The sequence below is a fragment of the Ascaphus truei genome, chromosome 9 (assembly GCF_040206685.1).
Source record: "Ascaphus truei isolate aAscTru1 chromosome 9, aAscTru1.hap1, whole genome shotgun sequence".
Lineage (NCBI taxonomy): Eukaryota > Metazoa > Chordata > Amphibia > Anura > Ascaphidae > Ascaphus > Ascaphus truei.
The window spans coordinates 19,280,409-19,295,812 of record NC_134491.1 but is presented as its reverse complement, the minus strand read 5'-3'; the positions used below and the strand labels follow the sequence as shown (position 1 = coordinate 19,295,812).

The 15,404-nt window shown below is 42.0% G+C and overlaps 1 protein-coding gene across 25 annotated transcripts in view; it reads right to left on the bottom strand.

The window, feature by feature from the left end:
* The window catches only part of GPHN (gephyrin), a 295,598-nt gene that overhangs the window by 47,664 nt on the left and 232,530 nt on the right, over positions 1 to 15,404 (bottom strand). For 13 of the 25 annotated variants that reach the window (XM_075613545.1, XM_075613550.1, XM_075613538.1 and 10 more), the window contains one exon: positions 3,790 to 3,822. The exons of the other annotated variants lie outside the window; for them this stretch is intronic. In XM_075613545.1, coding sequence (XP_075469660.1) covers positions 3,790 to 3,822 — 33 coding nt within the window. The remainder of the gene's footprint in view (positions 1 to 3,789; positions 3,823 to 15,404) is intronic. 25 annotated transcript variants of the gene reach the window in all.

Sequence of the window (15,404 nt, the reverse complement as noted above, 5' to 3'; positions counted from 1 at the left end):
GTTGTGGTTTTAAGGTGTGTGGATGGCGGTGGCCATTTAAATTTCCCTGGCAGGCAACGTTTCAGAAAAGAGTGCAACTGCAGAATTTAAAAAGTGTAACGGAGCTACTACCTACAGCTCGCGGTGCTCAGTTGCTATCACCCATGGAATCCTATATGCAGCTGTCAGCGTGAGGCACGCATTTGGAACCGGATTGGCACCACAACTGTGAGTTATTTGACCTATTCTGATTGTCACATTTGGTACACAGGCTAGTGTACTAGGCTCTAGGTAGCGAGTGTTTATATATAGACAGAAGAGGGAATCGGAGCGGTTCATATACTGTTCATATACAATCTCCGATTGTCCCACATACAAACAGGACTGTCATCATCTACACTACCCAATTTATGAGCTACATATATATTATTGTGACAGTATATATGATCTCACAGGGGCCATTATAATCCAATTCCACGCAGATTTAAAGTTTATTTGCCTATATATTGGTACTACTCCACCTGAGATCCGGATGCACTGTTGTTTGGGACTTTGTTCTATTTTCCTGATCATAGTAAAAAGTAACACTTTTTATTTTAATGGCGAGTAGAGGGGAATGCTGCCGTAGTGGATTTTGGATTAAATGGTTTTTTTCCCCCCGTATATATGTTTTTAACAACTCTCTATCCTTTCATTCTATGTATTTCTTAAACGTCACCTCCCTACCTCCTTTCCCCCTCAAGTCTCTGACCTATTCTTATTACCGGGAGCTGGCATCATCTGGGGCAGTGTTTTCCAGACCTCTCCCGGTGCCCCACGGCCATGCCAGGTTTTGGGGCACTTGCATCCAGGTGAATGCGCTTATTTTTGGCATACTAATAGAATGTTAGGTGGTTGGCTCAGACACCTGGTGTGGCCGCGGGTCATGAGGAAATTTAGTGTAGGAGACTGATGGTTTTGCATAAGCCAAGTGTTATTTCTACTTTAAGCTCCTGCTTTATAAGTAAAAACATGCTAATACAGCACAACCCCGTTATAACGCGATCCGTTACAACGCGGATCCGCTTATAACGCGATGCTAGCATGGCTCACAATTTTCGTATTTATGAATACTTTACAACACGGTTATTGGTATCTTAAATACTTTATTGTACAATGCATACAATTGTACATTATTTCTAACACGATCCGCTTATAACGCAATGTGATTCTTTGGACCCCAAGCACAGCGTTATAAGGGGGTTGAGCTGTAATAGTGCTCGAATGCAGGGGTGCCCCACTCCAGTCCTCAAGACCCCTCCAACAGCTCAGGTTTTAAGGATATCCCAGCTTCAGCACAGGTGGCACTGATTGAGCCACCTGTGCTGAAGCAGGAATATCCTAAAAACTTGACCTGTTTGGGGGTCTTGAGGAAATGTTTGTGCGGAAAAACTGCAAATTTCGCAGCGTTTCTGAACTGTTGCAAACAGTTACATCTTTACAACCCCTCCTCTCTCCCATCTCTAACCGATCCCTTTCTGCCCAACTGCACCTACCACTTTCATGGCCTAAGACCTTGATCCCTACTTCACAGATAAGATTGAATCCATCAGACATGACATCTTTTCATGTCAGACTCCACATGCATCACATCACAGCCCTCATCCCCAAATATAGTCCTAAATGTCCCCTCCATTCTGCCCATGACATCCGTCTCTCCTCCAGTCTGATTACCTCCTCTCACTCCCATCTACAAGACTTCTCCCGTGCTGCACCATTTCCTCCCCTCCCCCCCTACTGGGACCAGCCCTTCAGCTGGACCATTCTCCACGCTAACACCTCCTAACATCCACCCCCCCAGACCTTAATGGGACCAGTTGTGTGACTGGACCAAACTCCATTCTGAGACATACTCCACCCCACAATGAGCAGCCACTTTACCTTTTGTTTCCACATTGCCTTTTATTCCCACTAGATTGTATTCGCTCATGAGCAGGGCCCTAATTACCTTCTGTATCTGTTTACGCTTTTTTTGTCCTTATTTGGTAGGCCACTCTGTTTATGTCATTTATATCACTCTGTACCCCCATTCTACCATGCTGCGGAATATCTTGGAGCTTTACAAATAAACGATAATACTAGTGACATGATTATTCCTGTAATTGGGGAGTGCTTGAGGATCGCGGCAGTGATTTAGAAGGGTTTATAGATGGCCCCAAAAATCCAATGATTACTGTAGATCATAAGGGTGGGACAGCTGATGTATGGATTGCCTCCGATTGTGCCCCAATGACGGCTGTTGGGGGGAGACTGCTTGACTGAGGTTGTGACCGTGACTGGCAGGAAATCGGACATTAGATGGGACTATATAAGGTTACTTGAACATGCGGGGTTACCTTGATAGAGAGGCATCTTGTCCCTGGTCTCTTCTTGCTTTTGTTTAGGTCTATGTTGATATTTTCATGACTTACTAATGTTTATTTTTTTCATGACAATTTTCTTTATTTTTGGATTCAGCTGTAAGTGAACAAGCTCGTGCCTACCACTCAGATTACAACTGGACATAGTTTCATGTCTTCTAGCACAGGGATGCGCAACTCCAGTCCTCAAAATCCCCAACTGGTCAGGTTTTAAGGATCACCCGGCTTCAGCACAGGTGGCTCAATCAGTGCCCTGTTGGGGGGAGCGGGGGGAGAAAGAGGGGGTGTCTTGAGGACTGGAGTGGAGCACCACGGTGCTAGAAAACCAAAAAAGGGGAATGAAAATTCTGCGATGTTTCTTGCAACTAAACACAGCTACAAGACATGATTTTGGCTGCCATTGGCCAAGCAATGGGTTATTTTCTACAAAACCATAAATACTGCAAATAAAAGGCAAAGGTGGTGGAAACGTGACATACACACGTAATTACAAATACACACACAAAACACAAATATATATATATGTATATGTACACATACATACACTATATACAGGTAGATCTATACATACTCGTGTATACAGTACGTGTTAAACATACATACACAGCTAAGGGAAATATGACACGCACATACTGTATACAGTATACACACACCCAAAGTCCATTTAAAACAAAGAAAAAGAAAAAAAAGGAGGAATTAATAAAAGTGGCCATTTTTAAATGCAATGATATTTATGTGCATGTTATATATGCGAGGAATATGCAATGGAGAGAAATGAATTAAACAACGTTTTCCCCACAGATTCCTGGCAACGGTGTGTAACACAGGAGGCGTGCTGGAACCACGTCCCGTGGATCATGTCACCGGGGAACAGGAAATACATTGTTTATATGACAAAGGTCACAACTGCATATTCCATTTATGCAATACAAGTGATTTTCAGGTCTTATTGGTTCTATGGGGATTGCCTGCTCTTTTTCAACAATTGCACTAGTATATAATGTTACACAAAGCTAAAGCAAGATACATTCTCTTACAATAGGGCAATGAATGCGTGTTCGTTATACATACTGTACACTTTTTACTGTGTGGGTCTGTATGTACATTTTTCGATGTAACAAACAGGTTTGCCAGGAAAAAGCTTCACACCAACTGTTTTGCATAAATACATATATACTTATAATGTCTGCTCACATAACTCAAGGCAAATGTAAATATATATTTACGTAGAAATACATGAAAGAAAAGGCAGAAATATGCAAGTCGTCCTAGACGAAGAGTAAGCAGAGGACTCCAATTCCCAAGACAATGACACAATATACACACTACGACAGAAGTATGGAGCAGAAGTATGTGAAAGTGAGGCAGTGCAAACCACGGAATCTATGAAACGGAAAGTCGAGAATACAACCTGAGAAAAGGAGGGAGCAGCAATCCAAATGTCCTGGAAAAAAAACGTGGAATTGTTTTTCATCAGCCGGTTCTTTTGTTTTTGTGTATTAATCATGTCAATAGATTTATGAACTGAGTTGCTTTTGCTCAGACACACAGCATCCTTGCATAATAAAAACTCTAAAATATCATTGATTTTAACATATTACAACTGCATTACGTATTGCGACTCGTCATAAAATAGCATTAATGAATTGTAGTGACATTTTTAAATATAGATACATATAAGCACAAACACTTGTATTGTTTTGATTGTATGTATAAAAGTAGATGAAACAATGATATGGGAAAGAAAAACACAAAATGATGCAGTGTGTGGGTCTAATCTTGCAGTGTTTTCCAGCATTGATTACTTTGTAGTACGTACAGTTTAGCAATTTGATTGAAGCTCTTAGCATAGCACAGAAAAGGCCCAATGTGAGCAGAGAAACACACTACCATCTCCCTTCCAATGCTTCTTTATCTATTTGTCATCTGGCCACCTTTGGGGAACAGTAACTGCTCTCTAACTCCAACTGTGTGATAGTGATCCAGTCCTGGTCACACGCGCACGCAAGCGCGCACACTAGATCTGGTGTTAGTTGCCAGGTATATATTTATAGACTAGGTTCCTTCCTTAATTTTTGAATCTTTTCGTCCTGTAGTTTCGCGTTTGCACTGCTCACAATTGCTATTTTGCATTTCTCGGTACAAACATAATCTACAACAGGAGTGACCAACTCCAGTCCTTAAGGGCCACCAACAGGTCAGGTTTTAAGGATATCCCTGCTTCAGCACAAGTGGCTCACTCAACTTGTGCTGAAGCTAGGGATATTCTTAAAACCTGTCCTGTTGGTGGCCGTTGAGGACTGGAGTTGAGCACCACTGATCTACAGGTCCACTGGTTTACACACAGAGTATGCTATCCAATACAAAGCATACTACAGTAGCCAACGAAACTGTTCTGAATATGCAAGCTTCTGGGTTTAATTCCAGTCACAGTCATTAACTGTATGTGACCTCGGTCTAAGGTCATATTTTTATCACGGTCAACAATAGATTGCAAGCAGGGACTATTTAACATAGTTCAGTGCAGAATCTCTGCACAATATTATTATTTAGCATTATAATGAAAAAATTACATAGTATCATTTTACACATTACCCTAGACCTGTGATTATGAAGTTCATGTGTTTAATGATTAAACAATACTCCTATCTACAGTGTGTATATATATACATACCATAGGTGAACGCTAATCTTGTAACAGAATATATATATATATATATATATATATATATATATAAACATTTTGTGAGTGATATATATATATATATATATATATATAAAAATCAAAAAGGCTGCACAATCAAAAACGAGTGCCCTGAGTGGCTTGGAGCCGTTCCAAGTAAATGTGAGTTTAGATTGGGATATAAATGTACACCAACGTACACAAAATTATCAGCATCGATCTCGAGTATTGAAAAGTTATTATTCGACCCGATATCCCGATGTTTTGGTCCCCAGAAACGTCTGAAGAAGGTCTCTCTGGGGACCGAAACATCGGGATATCGGGTGTTTTATGCAATACATTATTTTTTCAGTGGTTGGTGCCGGTAATTTTGTATACCTTGGTGTACATTTATCGCTCTCTCTATAAATATGTATATATTTAATATTTTTGTGTTACACATATTTTATTTATAACAAGACTAAAACAAATACCCAGTCCCTATGAGACCTTATTCTAACTATAACAGGCGCGCAGCATTTGTATTGTTTAGAAACATACTACACATTCATGGGTTCTCTCACTTGGGCTGGGATTTCTCACAGTATCTGTGCTCTGTGGCTATTCCCAATGCTCCTTTGTGCAAGTTAAATGAAACAACACAACTGCACACAACATGCAGACTTTTCCCAAAGATTGTGCAATGCCACTTTTTCTCCTTGCTATCCATTGTTCTGTGTGTGTTTGCAATGGGCTGCTGAATGATTTCTTTTCTAGGAAAATGTAACAAATTAGATTGCACTCATGGGAAATATGACCATGTAAGCCAACCAGGCATTTGCTGTAGTGCCGGCCTGGCTCATATCATCATATGTTTCACTGATATTGCAATTTTTATTGCACTATGGAGCACACAAGGCAGATTTGTTTGTCGCTGGACTTCACTCTACATTCATCCCTAGACTAATTGTACTATACATACAAAACAAGTTACTCTTTGTCAGAGCCTTCCTAGTCCTCCCTCTCCCCTTCTGTTCCTTGTCTATCCACCGGGTGTGCTGCTGTTACTGTCTGCTCTGGGGTTCCTCTGTCTGTCTCCTTTGTTGCTCCTGTCCTCTGTCTTTATAGTTTCCTGTTCCTCCCTTGCTTTTGTTTTGTGTCCTGACTCCTTATGCCCATGATTCTGTTCTGTATCGAGTCCGGTACTTATTAAAGGCCCTTGCCTATGATCTGGCTTGTTCCTGCTGCCTGCCCCTGCCTGTGATCCCGACGATTCTGCTTGCCACCAGCCACAGCCCTCAGCCCGTGACCCCAACAATCCTTGCCTTCCCCGCTGTTCCGGCCATCGAGGTCCTACATGCTCCTGGAGTCCCCGTGACAGAAAACAAAGGCCATCTCTGGACCTCGCCAGAACAGATTCTCTGCCTTCCTGCTTCAGCAGACCCCATCCGCTTGTATTGGAGGAAGATAAGTACTTTTGTTTTGTTTTTTTGGAAACCCCGTTTGGGATCTTGAAGGTTTGTTTTGCTGCAAAGTGTTCGGCAGGATTTGTTGTGCATTTTCTCCCTGAGAAGAATTTCCTTAAAAAAAAAAAGAAGAAGAACAAAATGTCTGCAGTACCTGGTGTCACCATTTCAGACTCTCAGACTTTCATTCCCTGGACAATGCTTGTTTCTCTCTGCATTTCTGGTTGGGCCACTGCAGACTTTCAAACTTCTACTTCAAAGACAAACTTGATTTTCTTTGGTTACTCTGCACTGCTTGCTATATACTGCTGTTTTTACAGGGTTTCATTTCCAAAAGACAAAAGTATTTCCATTGTTTGTATTTTTCAGTCTATGGTTTCCCCTGCAATTATGATATTTCTATCACTTATGCTAAGGTATCAAATCTAACAGTTAGCGCTCCTATCTTTTTGTGTCCCTGTTTATGTCTATTTCTGTTGTTCATTCCTATGCTTCTGCTTTAAAAAACACATTTCCTCTTTACTGGTTTTCTTGGGGAGTTTGGTTTGCCCTATTTCTGGGACTATGGCTCCCACTTTGAAAACAGTCTTGAGCAATAAATGTGAACCCAGTACCACTGATTCTGCAGAGTTTCTCAAGGCAAAGAGAAAGAAAAGAAGAACGGAGGCTGTTCAATTTTAGTAAAATTGCAGAAGGAATTAAGGATTTAACCCCAGGAAAGCCTGCATTAGAAGGAAGCAGAGATATGCTGCAGCCTAAGGCAACTCACAGAATCGTTCCAGGGGTAGTGGATAAGAAAGAGGATGCCTTTAACCAAGGTAAAGATGCCTTAACTCAGGCACTTCAATCTGCATGGAATGAGATGGATTGCCTTTATGGACAACTTAATAAAGAGCAAGAGGCCAAGCTGCACTATAAAAGTGTCTGTCCACAGCAATTGGTATGTGTGTACTCCAGGAGAAAGAAAAGGATCAGTTGGTGAGTGACAGGGCGATCTTGTCAAGTAAGCTGGAGAAGGCATACGCTGATTCTGCTCAGGATCAAAGTTTCATGGATCAAGTTGGCGCATCGCTGGAAGTGTCTCAGAAAGAAGATCACAGGCTTAGTACCAAGCTGGAAACATCTCGCCAGGAAGGCCACAGTCTAAACACAGATCTCTGTGCATTAAGGGATGTCTATGAGACAGTCCTAAGTGACATAGAATCAGTAAAGAAAGAGAACATAAACCTGAAGGAAGAGGTTTGGAATCTGGCTAGTTAGGTCAGTAGAAAGACTGAAAAGCTTCACCAAGCACGAAAAGTGAAGAAACAATTGACCAAGGAAAAGTTAGACGTACAGGCTGCACTGCAGAATGCAGAGAAAGTGCTGCAAGAAGAACGTACCGTCCTGAAGCAGCGCAAACAAGCAGAGAACATGCTGCAGTGCCAGGTTCAAGAACTGCGTGCGAGTCTGCAGGACACCAAGGAGAAATAGGTGAATGCTGAGGAGAAGCAACGAATTCTGCAGCAAGAAAGTATCCAGACTGCTAACGAAGTAAAAATGCTGCAAGAGCATTTGGGTACCCAGTGTGTCCCCAGAGAGCAGCATGAGGAGCTGAAGGTCACACTGAGCATAACCAAAGCCTCGCTGGAGGAGGAGCTTAGAGGCCAGGTAACTCTGTATGAGAGGGAGCACGAGGTGGTCCAAAAACTGAAGCAAGAGGTAGAGACGCTGAGACACTGCTCCATCTCCAACAGTCAGTACACCCAGGAGAGAGAAACCTGGAAAGGCAAGCTGATGGGACCCTACGAAGGAATTGGCAGAGCTCCAAAACTTAATGAAGGATGCGTGGAAGCAAGCTTAGAGCAAGGACAGTGAAGAGATGAATGCCCTGAGAGGAGAATTGCAGGATGCACTCATGAAACAGGGATCTCTCGCCGAGGAGTGGAACTTGCAACAAAGCCTAGAAATGGATAAGATAAAGCTGGCAGCTGAACACACATCCCAGCAACTCACAGCTCTGCAGGCGCAGGTCGCTGAGCTCAAGATACAGCTCTCCAAAAAGGAAGAGAGGGAGGCGGTGTCAGTCAGTCAAGTGGCTGGCCTGACACTGCGCTACGAGGCCAAAATGGCCGATGCCTGTGAATTGCTGGATCACACAGCCAGTGAGAGGGTCTGGCTGCAGCTGGAGCTGGACAAGGTTCGGGAGGAGTGCAGGCAGCTGCAGGTCAGAAACAAAGAAAAGGAAACAGATTAAAGCCTGGCTCTGAGTCAGCTGGGAGATGTGGAATTGCGACTCAACTCCAAAGAAGCTGAACTGGCAACAGCATTGAGTGGGAAAAGAAATGCAGAAGGACAGCTTCAAGAGCTGAAAACACAAATAGCTGGTCTTAAATGCTCTTTTAGTGATACCACAAAACGGCAGGAGACTAGGACAGTAGAATCAGATTCCGGACATCAGACAGAATTCAAAAGCAAGCTGGCAGAGGCTTTGCAATACCTGAGCAAGGGTTACAAGGAACAGATATTTATTGCTAAATTGGAGTCTGAAAAGATGAAGTTGGAGAAAGTGATTCCAAAGCTAAAAGGTCACAAAAAGAGACAACGGAAAGTGAACTCGATGCCCTCACTGATTGTTATGAAGAGCCTGATGGACCGGTTGATGGTTCCTGTGCCATCACTGTGGGGACAAGTATTTTGCCCGTCAAACCACCAGAGGTGGGTCACCACGATGTCTTTGACCAAGGTCTCACTGAAGAGCCTGGAGGATCATCCGAAGAACGCTCCTGAGAGGGGGGGAGTAGTGTCAGAGTCTTCCTAGTTCTCCCTTTCCCCTTCTGTCCCTTGTCTGTCCACCGGGTTTGCTGCTGTTTCTGTCTGCTCTGGGGTTCCTCTTTCTGTGTCTCCTCTTGTTGCTCCTGTTCTCTGTCCTTATAGATTCATGTTCCTCCCTTGCCTTTGTTTTGTGTCCAAACTCCTTATGCCCATACTTCTGCTTCTGTTCTGTTTTGAGTCCGGTACTTATTAAAAGCCGTTGCCTATGATCTGGCTTGACCCCGTTTGTTTCTTGCTCCCTGTTCTCAGTTCCTGCTCCCCTGCCCTGTTCCTACCTTCCTGATGCCGATCCCTAATATGATCACCCAATATGTTATTTCTCGTAAGAATTTTTGGATTTACATCGCATAAGTGTTCGATTTAAGAATTTTCATATATATCCATCTTAAGACTTTATTATTCACAATTTATTATTCATATTAGAATATTTGAGAATTTCTTGTGCATATTTTTCCTGGATGATTTTTCTGATTTATATTGTACAAATGTTCGATTTAGGATTCTTTCAAAATGTTCTAGTCTGTGAATATATATAATTCACACATTTAAGGGATACTATCAAATTATATTAGATTATACCTGGACCCTTTGCATGAATATCTTTTCTTTATTGCACAATTTTTGTCCCATACTTTTTGTCCTATTTCATGCTACCATTTTGGGTCAATGAGTGTATGGTATGTTATATTTGACACTTTTCAAGTGTCAAGAGGTTATAGATTACCAATAGTTACAAAAAATGGAATCAAGTCGGGCATAATGAATTTTGTTCAATTCTTTGGACACGGAATTTTTATATGTTCTGCTGAGAGATTTTCTCTCAGGTATATACTGCTGGGAATAGAGGAAAACTCTGTAAGCATATGTGCAGCTGCATATAGAGGATTAGCTATTGTTGTGGGGTTTAAACTCTGCAATTGTGGTCAATTTTGACCTTTAGGTAAATTGGATAAGTAGTTATTAGAAGTAGTGGTAGTAGTATAGATCATTTATAATTTCCAATTTTTATTAGAGAATGTTTCTATTAAAGTATGTTTGATTAAGAAATATCCAATTCACAATTTATATCATTTTGTATGTATATTCACTCAATTTTTCCTCTATATGTATCTTTATCTTGCTTTCCAGGTTGATTATATTTCTTTATTATCATTGTTTATTTTCATAATTTTTGTTTATTTCAATCTTTGCTATTAGGATCATAGTTAGCATGATATATGGAGATTAAGAATAACTTTTGAAAGTTATATGGTATCACAATTTTGTCAAGCTATGATTCTATTGCAACAACTGCTAGTGTCTTAGGAGGTATGGTTAGATTCTTAGAACCTGTTTTATTATTGTCTGTGTTATGGATTTTCACATTTGTGTTTTTTATTAAAGTTTTCTATTGATAGTTTTTTCTGCCTCTCGATGTTGTGTCCAGAGACAGAATTCAGTTGTTGACTTGCCTGTTTCTGTCAGAACGGGTGACGTCATAGGGGGCAGGTCCCGCCCGAGCATGCGCACTGAGCCTTTTGACTGAGCGGAGGGCAGACAATGACTCTCTGTCTTGCCCTTGGTGGATTTGGGTGCGTGAGCATGCGTAGTTATGCGTGACGTCATCGCGCATGCGTGGAACGCCTTGGTGTCGCTGTGTTTTAGCGTGAAAGGACAATTTGAATATTTATTTAAAGGGTTCTTTGTGTTTGTTACGCACGAAACGCATAGGAGGTTGTTACAACTCCGTTTTTTTTAACTATGGACCAATAAAGATTTATATTTTATTCACTCAATTTTTGTGACCCATTCTATTGGCTGTGCGCCAAAAATCCTATTTTTGTCTGCTGCCGACTCCTGCCTGGACCCGACGATCCTGTTTGCCGCCTGCCACCTGCCACCGACCTCAGCCCGTGACCTCAACAATCCTTGCCTTCCCTGCTGTTCCGGCCATCGAGGTCCTACCTGCTCCTGGAACCCCCGTGACGCTCTTAACCACTTCAAGTGCCAGAATGAGGTGTTTGCATTGCAGGCTTCTCCGATGTTGACGGATTAGGGCATAGGGCTTGAGGACTGGAGTGGAACAAGTTACAAGACCCCACAAATATTAATTCCCATGAATATTTATCAAAGTCTAAACTGAATTGAGAGGGAGGCATAGGATTAGAATGACAGGAAACGTGAGGGCAATTTCTAACCTTATTAGATTAGGGCCCATCTTAAAATGAACAATATTTTCATCTCAATTTACTGTATTTAACACTGCTACTCCATTAACTATTAGGTATGTAACTATATTAAGATGCCATTCTAACATACCTAACAGAAGTGGATATAAATGTACCTTCTGAGTTAGCAAATCATTGCCATTTAAACCTTGCAATCGCCTAGGTCAGCCGAACACTAAATATTAACAATATTAATATTAGAACTACAAGCAGCAACACAAGATACTACATTCAACATGCCATGATATATTTACAATAGCAGTTTGTACAGTATGTTATGCTACTTTATATAAGAGTAATATAAATACATTCCTACTAGCACCTATTATCTTTTAACAAAAATAGGTGATAAGCAATAAGAGTGTAGCTGTGCTTCTGGTACAATATACTGTACAGTACAATAGCATGTCGTTTATCTTTGGTTCTGCAAACATTTAAAAGTCAAGTTTCAGCTTTCACCAGTGTGTTTACTGTAGCTAATATGGCCTAGTTATGGAAAATATTCATATGTAATACATTTGGAACTGGGGGGGATTGACTCATATAATGGAAAATCCCTAAACGATATTTCTAGTGGGGGAGGGGACCAGATATTTTTAAAAGGCTATGCAAATTAAGATTAAAAAACCAAAGTCAAAAAAATACAATACCAAATAATATAGCACATAAAATAAGGGGTTAAGTAATAGGGACGAAAAAAATGCTGCAGTGATCTCAAATTTGTACTATAATTAGTAGATTTGATTTTTAACAGACTACCCTAAAAAGTTTTCAACAAGATTTTAATCAATTAAAACACTAGTGGCTAATTTAACAAGATAATAACATCAATATGAACACACAAGATCTTTAACTGTTGCTGAAATCCTTACGATGACCTCCCTCAAACACGTACAGTATGTGGTAAGGTTTTATTATGCAATGAAAACATCTATTATGCATTCGAACTGAAGCCCAATTGGTAGGTTACTTACTCTTGCACGTTTTGTAGACTACTCCAGGGATGCTCCTCTCCAGTCCTCAAGCCCCCCCCGACCAGGTTTTCAGGATATCCCTGTTGCACGACAGGTGGTTCAATCAGAAGCTCAGTCTTCAACTGAGCCTCCTGTGCTGAAGCTGGGATATCCTGAAAATCTGACCTGTTGGGGAGGCTTGAAAATGGAAGTTGAGCACACCTGGACTACTCTATAGTATCTGGTACCTACATATATATGTATGTTAAGGGGGTTTATGATGGAACATACACTTCCAATGTCAAGCTGCTATCTGTCAATTTTGTTTGTTTCACTGTCATGTACCTGCACATTGGCTTGTGAGCAGAAGAGCCAATATCCCCAATTCCAAGAGTGGCCAACTCCACTCCTCAAGGGCCACCAACATGTCAGGTTTTAAGGATATCCCTGCTTCAGCACAGAAGCTTCCATTAACGACTGAGCCAATGATTAAGTCACCTTTGCTGAAGGAGGGATATCCTTAAAACCTGTCCTATTGGTGGCCCGTGAGGACTGCTGTCAGCTACTGCTGCCCTGTTCAATATAGCAAAGGAATGGAAGCAGGCACACGGTCTTTCTAAAGGTGCAGTTTATTGTGCCACCAGAGGTCCAACGTTTCGGCAAATAGATTGCCTTTATCAAGGAGAGGGCTGATAAAGGCAATCTATTTGCCGAAACGTTGGACCTTTGGTGGCACAATAAACTTTACCTTTAGAAAGACCATGTGCCTGCTTCCATTCCTTTACTCGAGTACCTCTGGGATGTCTGGACCTCCCTGGATACAGCGCACCGGCAAATAAGTACCCCCCTCCAGCACCTACCAGCGGTGTGCATGTGCTTCTACATATGACTGTTCAATATAGCAGTAGTTAAGGATGCAACAAGTTCCATTAAGGTTGATACATCACTAACTGCGCGTTTCCCCACTTCACACAATATTAAGTGTATGCCAAATGCACACTTAACAACTCGGTGCGTTTCGGGTGCTCACACAGACGGGAGTGGATAATAAGGTTGACGTGACTTACAATGCAACTTGATACATAGTGCCTCCTATTTACAGGTAAGAGCTGCTCGGTTTCTCTTGGATCCTTTGGCCCTTCTATAGAACAACTAACACCCCATCTTTACAATCATTTTCTGCATCTGCCCCATACTGACCAATTTCATTGTCTGCACACAGCTGATTCTACCAACGGTTTGACTTCCTCTATCAAAATACTGTAAATACAAATATAGGATAAAGCAGGGGTGCGCAAACTGGGGGGCATGATATTTTTCAAGGGGGGTGCGGCGGTTGCAGAGGCCTCGCCCTCTTCTTTAAATTAAATGCCGGGGGATCGCGTGAGGCCCCTGTAACTTCACTTACCATGCCTCCGGCGACGTGTTGCCATGGCAATGTGACGTCACGTGACATCGGAGACATGGTAAAGAGGGGGGCGCGAGCGGGGGAGCGCAGGGGGAAAAGTTTACGCACCCTGGGATAAAGTACCTGTCGTCTAAATTTAGCATAGGTTAAAGGACATGTCTCTTTTTCAACCTCATCTACTATGTAACTATGTTTCCCCTACCGATCACCTCCCTATAGGTACTCAACTTCTTAGTTCTACCCACCCGCCATATACATTTTCCTTTACGTCTTGTAGGACTTTTTAACCTGACTTTTCTTTAAATTGGCAGCGCCACTTGGCTCACTAAAGAAATATTTTGTAAATACTGTGGTTTTTAGAAGATGGGATTTTCATTGATGGCTTTGATTTGACAATACAGATGCAGCCAGACTAATTGTCTCTGGCATCAGGGCAAGCTATGGAAACGTGGCCGCGGCTGCCCAGGCACCGGAGAATTAACGCTGTGGGGGTATAGAAGAATGGACCCCCCTCCAGCGAGGTAATGGTTGGCATGGTTACCGGAGTCGCAGCTTTTCGCTTTTTTTTAGTCGCGGCTACAAAGACAATAGTCTGGCTACATCTGTAGCATATCTGGCTATATTTACCAAGCAGTACTACCACATAAGACACGTTTCCACACATCTTCGTAAGTATGGCCTTTCATGGCCCATTTACATAGTTAGGCTGACCCACTGATTGAGCCACCTGTGCTGAAGCAGGGACATCCTGAAAACCTGGCCCTTGAGGATTGGAGGTGGTCATCCCTGCTGTAAGGTGTCTTCCAGCATGGGAATTGTCTTATGGAGTAGCACTACTAAGTAAATATGTAAGCATGTCTTTCAGAGTTCCAATCCTCCTGCACAGGGGGAGAGGACTTGCCTGCGCAGGGGGAGAGGACTTGCCTGCGCAGGGGGAGAGGACTTGCCTGCGCAGGGGGAGAGGACTTTCCCGCGCACGGCTCGCCTGTCACTGACATCTTCCAAAAGGGAGCAGTTCGAAAAAAAACGATTGGTGTTTTTTTTGATCTGTGCAATGTCCTTCTGGGGACAAACCTCTACAGAAAAGCACAATTTAATAAATATGATATATTCGATGTTATGTTCAGAGTTGGGCTAGATTTGTAGACTATTCAACATTCCAAAATAACATTATATAAGTGATAAAATGACTGCAAAGCTGTTACTGGTTGAATGCAGTCACTTCCGTGGCTTTTAGTTATTGTTAGCTGCTTAGACTGCTTTTGTTCAGTGAATAACCCCCTTTGGAACTCAAAGGCAAGGTGGGACTGCACCTTTAAATCAGGAGACATGTTCATTATATTGTATGACGGTGGGGTACATTTTAACAGTTAAGATTTAATTTGAAATGTGCAAAAATCTGAAATAAGGCCAGTGTATCAAGCCCAATTCTTGTCCTTTTCTTGTCTCCCGGCTGCCGTTTGCAATTTGGGAGTTTACAGAGACCAAATCAAGCCAACAGGAAGGTCTCAGAGGG